The sequence below is a fragment of the Quercus robur genome, chromosome 5 (genome assembly GCF_932294415.1).
Source record: "Quercus robur chromosome 5, dhQueRobu3.1, whole genome shotgun sequence".
Classification (NCBI taxonomy): domain Eukaryota; kingdom Viridiplantae; phylum Streptophyta; class Magnoliopsida; order Fagales; family Fagaceae; genus Quercus; species Quercus robur.
Window position 1 is genome coordinate 35324851 of NC_065538.1, and position 6000 is coordinate 35330850.

Here is a 6000-nt window from a genome sequence, read left to right on the forward strand (position 1 = left end):
CAAGGTGATCCTCCCAGTCAGCTGACACCAAAACTCTATCAATTCTAAACATAGAAGGATTCTCAAAGTCTCAAAACCATGTAAACTCACCCCCACCAAAGGTAGATCAACCAAAAAATTCCTCTCAATAAAGTTCAAGAATTTGAGCATGGCTGGACTAAAAGAAATACAACCAAGTCACTCTACTTTATACCTGATGATGTTGAAATCACCAAAGACACACCAAGCCGAACTCCACCTCGCTCTCACTTTATCAAGTTCTGCCCATAAAGCGTTCCTAAGTCCAGCAACAGTTGGACCATACACTAGTTCAAATCTAAACAAACCCATCTGATACACCCAAAACAAGATAGAAACAGAAAAACTACCAATCATATAATCAATTTTCTCATACACCCTTTTATCCCAAGTCAAGAGAACTCCCCCTGTTTTGTGAATAGCATCCAAAGCTACCCAATCTACCAAAGGGCTACCCCAAAAACTTTTCATAACAGAAGAATTGGTATAGTCCAATTTAGTTTCATGAAAACACACGACATCACACTTCCACTCCTTGAGTAAATTCTTCACAGTATCCCTTTTATGAGGATTGTTTAATCCTCTCACATTCCAAGATAAGAGTTTCAAGTTCATGGACAACGATCTGAGCCCATCCCAATGGAATTCACATTCCTTTGGTTCGTCTACCAGATTGCTCATCATAATTAATAGTAGAAACTAAATTCCTTAATTCCCTTATACCTTTTTTATTTGAAGAAAAAGTACAACAAAGACTACCTGCAGCAGCTTGTCTTTCCCACACTTTCTCAAGTTGTTTAAAGAAAGAAATATGCTGCCTCTCACTGGTATCAATAGAAAAACCCACGAATTTATCAAAGCTCTTAATCATCCTTCTCACGTAAACTGAAGGTTCCAAGTCATACCCCGCAAAAGAGTCAGCCTCCTCTGTTATTAAATCCAGACCCCCATTAGGATCCCATTGAACCCATGAAATTGTCCCAATATGAGCTTTTAGAAGGTTCTATTTCTCCAAGCGTTTAAAAAACACCGGGTAGGGCCTGTTGGGTTTTGGCCCGTTGCTCATGTTGGTCTTGATTAACAGTAAGCCCAAGCCCAGTGGTTTAAAGACTTGGCCATTCTTTGCATTTTTGGGTTGGACGTAATTGGCTCAACTAACCATACGTCGGCCTACTCCTTCTAAAGGTGTAGAAGTTTTCAAAGAAAAATGGGCCTAGGTCCATTTAACAAATGTTACACGCATGGGGCGCCCAGATTTGAAGTGAGTTGGAAAATTTTATTTTTGAATAAAATCAAATCCCCCAAATCTTTCCTTCTGATTTATATTGCCAAAAAGATTTGGAAACTGCTTCTCCAAACATAAATTACTTCCTGATTTCACATGCCTATTAAATTCTTCCCAAACTTGATTCCTTGAATTGCATGTAGATTTTCCAAACCCACCACCACTAGCAATTACCTCCTTCCCTGGCCTAGAAGCTGATTTTCTCAAGAAAAAAATCTCGTAAATTCACTTCAAGAAAAGTCAGCCGCCCTTATTAAATCTCTCTAGGACATGCACACAACCACGTCTTGCCCGATTATGATACTCTGATATTTCCACCAAAATACCACCTGTGTTCGACCTACTTGAAAACTCCAAGATTTTATAAGTCTCATAAACCATTTGAAAAATGTTGCTTGCTAAAATCCCAATGACATAGAACCATGATGCTTGCCTTGTTTTTCACTGATGGAATATGAATCCATACGACTCCCATCAAAAGCCAAGAAGAATGCCTTTGAGTCATTGCAAAAAGATGCAGAGTTCTGCACTGTCCCCCCCTGTTTTAGGAGAAGGCTTAGCTTGTGTAGAATGGGGATTGGGAAGAGCTTTTGGTGGATGCTGTAACAAAGAAGGTTTGGGGTTCAAATCTTATAAGGGTAGGGAGGGTCGGGCTGGTGTATAGTGAGGTATGTACTGACCAAACTGACTTGGCCAGTAGAAAGGTTGTTGGAGAGGGATAGGATGAGGAGGGAAGAAATATTGTGGGGTGGGGAGAAAATTTGGGGGAGCATAGGAAGGGAAGGCTTGTGCATTTGGACAAGGTGGTGCTAGAGGATGTTGTGGGAAAGAAGGGAATGATGGTGATGGGAATTGTATTGGGAACCACAGGAAGAGTTTGTGGTGGAGGGAGGGAGGGGGCGGGGTGGAGGGGGAAGGGTGGGAGCACTCATATTGCTTAATCATGGTGCTTATGCATGTGTGTGTGTGTCTTTATATTTTTGTTGGATGAGGAGGAGAATAATATGTAGAGAAATACTGACAATATTAAGATTTACAGGTACTGTGTTTGGACGAGTGCACAGCTAGTGTTGACACTCAAACCGCTTCAGTAATACAAAATGCCATATCTACTGAATGCAGAGGCATGACAGTGATCACAATTGCTCACCGCATTTCCATGGTATTGAACATGGACAACATCCTGATTCTTGACCGTGGGATCCTGGTATACTCATTTTGTTCTATCTCTGTATTTGTCAGTGTACCATGCATGTTTGTTTTTTATTTATTTATTGTCAGATTCATTTGTTTTCTACCCAGCAACTCTATTTGTAATGCTAGAATTTTGGTAACATTATCTTGTGGAGTCAACTATGATAGCAGCTTATGAATGATGAGACTAGGTTCAACTAAGAACTCAACTGGACACATAATATTTCCTTTCTACTTCTGGGTTGAAACTACAAATTTATTGGATTTAATGAACCAAATTTTTTGATTGCACTCAAAGAAGACAGTTGGTTTTCATATTCCCTTACTAAAATCGAGGAAGATATGAAGAAAGTAGGCTCTCTTTTTAACAACTTTTATTAGTTCTTTGATGACTCAATTTGCTGTCTTATAGGGATGCATCAGGGGAGATTAGATAAAACTAGCTTTGGTATCTCTGACCAACTGGTATATAGACATTATATCTCCCTGAAACCAAGTACAAAACTTGCTTAGTGAGGATTAGGTCACAGGTTTACTGCGATAGTTTTTCTGTCTATTTATTAATTTTCTTGGTTAATGTTGTTGGAATTCTTACCTAATCATTGTTAATTAAATTTTTTGTTAATAAAAAATATTTACACTACATTATGTAGAAATATCCAAAGTAGATTAATCATTTATCAATGAAATCTTCTATTAAGAAGTTTCAGTACAGATATTAGGTATCTGGATTTAAAATACATCTAAAAAAATGGGAAACAAATTTGTGTACTATGCCTTAATATCAAAGTTAGTAACCTTGCCAAGAGCCTTGTGGCTCAGTGGCAGCTTGACATATATCTCTACTGCCCTCTTCAACCAAATTGGTGATCAAATTTACGGACCTGTCTCTTTATTCTTCCCCACAATTGAGAGCCGATATATAGTTTCAGTATGCACTTTACAAATCTTTTATGAATTTGATTATATCCTTAAAATGCCATCTAGTGTTTTAGCTAATTATTAGTCTTTGGTTATATATTTCTTTTTTGACTTTGTATTTCATTAACCTACTAAAATCTTGTTCCCTGCCCTCACATAGGTTGAACAGGGTAACCCACAGGTTCTCCTACAAGATAAGTTCTCGAGATTTTCGGGTTTTGCTAAGGCTTCTACCACGTGAATACTCAACAAGTGCTATCGCACTCAAGTGCTGACAACATGCACTGTGATATTTTAGTTTATAATACGGATCAAATTTGTATTGTAAATTGGTTCAAAATCGTTAATGGAATTGGGTCCCTTATCATTTGCAACGAGGAAAAGACAACATTGGTTTGAAAGTGATCACTTACCAATTACGACCATAGTAGTCACCTGAGAATTCTAGTGAATTTGTGCATAAATTTTAAGGATGTGTTGTTTTCAGCTAGTCTGCTTATTGTGTAAGTCAAGACCTGAAACAATGTTAACTTGTTGACAATCTTACTAAATGCCTACAACCCTACATCATGCTAAATCGTTATTTGAGCATTAGCATTGAGGGTGTAAAACCTCGTGTTGCTATTTTAGCAACCCGTCCACTCAAATTGAACTTCACTGGTGTGGGTTGCTAAAAAATTTTAGCAATCATGAATAGTAAGAGCACTAGCATTTGGGGATGCCAAAAAAAAAAAAAAAAAATCTTGTTTTGCATCTTCAAACATCACTTTATCTATTTTACCAACTCATTTTACAATTCACTTTACATCTCAGTTTTTATTTTTATATACAACTCAATAAAATAATAAAAAGAACTCTTCTCCCACTCTTTTTCTCTTCACACACAATCACAAGATTAAATTTTTTTTTCTTTACAACCTATGTACATTGAGGTTGCCCTTCTCAAAAAAAGAAAAAAGGTTAGGTTGCACATATGCAACCTTAGAGCACTAGCATTGGGGGGTGTAAACACCCCCCAATTGCTATTTTACAACCGAAGATGGTCAAAACCCACTCCATCCGGGTTTGTATACTTTAAAAAAATTGCAACATATGAATAGTAAGATTGCATATATGCAACCTTAGAGCACTAACAACTAAGGATACAACCAAAAAAAGAAAAAAAAAAAAAAGAAAAAAGATAAAAAAGATAAAAAAGAAAAGAAAAGAAAAAAGAAAAACAGCAAGCTGTATTCTACATCTACAAACACCACTTTTATCTATTTTATCAATACATTTACAACTTACCTTACATCTCATTTTTTATTTTTACATACAACTTAATAAAATAATATAACTACCAAATAAAATAATATAAAGACTACTTTATGAGAGAGAAGAGAGGAGAAAAGTTGACAAGAAAGGGAGGCAGCCAATGAGAGAAGGAGAGAGGGGAAAGTGAGAAGAAAAAAATAATTAAAAAAGGCAAGCAATTGCTACAGTGGAATTGTTAAAATACAGCCCCACTGTAGTTGGGTTGCAAATGTTTTTAGATGTAGCAATCTGGTTGGAGTTTGTTTTTGTGGATTTGGTGGGTAAAATAGCAACTTGGGGGGTTTTACACCCCAAAACTAATGCTCACTATTCATAAGTTGTAAAGAAAAAAAATAATATTTAATCTTCTTGTTTTGTGTGAAGAGAAAAAGATAATGAGAGGAAAGAGAAAGAGGAGAATACTTTTTATTATATTATTAGTTAATTTATAGAATTTTATTGGGTTATATGTAAAAATAAAAACTGGGATGTAGGGTGAATTACAAAATGGGTTGATAAAATAGATAAAATAATGTTTGAGGATGCAAAATAGGTTTCTGCATCCCCAGATGCTAGTGCTCTTATTGTAGCAAGGTTGCAAATATTTTTAAGTTTACAATTTCGGATGAAATGAGTTTATGACATATTGGATTGTAAAATAACAACCGGGGGTGTTTACACCTCCCAATGTTATATATAACCTACTATTCATGGTTGCTAAACATAAAAGTAAATATAAAAGTACATGAAAGTACAAAAAAGATGAAAGAGAGATGGGAGAGAAGAGAGAGAATGAGTTGATAGGGTAGTTTATATTATTTTATTGGATTGTATATAAAAATAAAAACTGGGATGTTAGTTGTATTGTTAGATGTGTTGATAAATAGATAAAATAGTGTTTAAGGATATAAAATATGCATTTTTTTTTTACATCCCCATTGCTAATGACCGTTAGAAACTATATGATTTTAACCAGGGAAGGTTTCCACCTGGTCATGAAAGCATCTAAAGTTGGTAAAAAGTTTCTGTTCTTCCAAAAATGTGGTTAGTTCTAGAGTACTGATGTACTACTTCTGCACCTGCACAGATTTCTGGAAGTGGAAAAAAGTCTTATGCGAATGACATTTTTTTGTTTTGTTTGATTGAGTTAAGAAATACATAGCCATGCTGATATTGCTCTTACCAATATGTATATATTTTTTTGCTGAGATTGCTCTTACTAATATTAGTTAACTAGTCTTTGGGGTTTTTTAATTATATATGTGAATGACATTTCAATGGTATTCATG

The 6000-nt window shown here is 35.6% G+C and overlaps 1 protein-coding gene across 5 annotated transcripts in view; it reads left to right on the forward strand.

Moving 5' to 3' along the window:
- LOC126725851 (ABC transporter C family member 13) overlaps window positions 1–4001 on the forward strand; it is a 64180-nt gene extending 60179 nt beyond the window's left edge. For all 5 annotated transcript variants that reach the window (XR_007655618.1, XM_050430833.1, XM_050430832.1 and 2 more), the window contains 2 exons: window positions 2343–2510; window positions 3579–4001. Coding sequence is in view for 4 of the 5 variants with exons in the window: in XM_050430833.1 (XP_050286790.1) it covers window positions 2343–2510; window positions 3579–3659 (249 nt within the window). In the remaining variant the exon portion in view is untranslated. The remainder of the gene's footprint in view (window positions 1–2342; window positions 2511–3578) is intronic.
- The last annotated feature ends 1999 nt before the right edge of the window (window positions 4002–6000 follow it).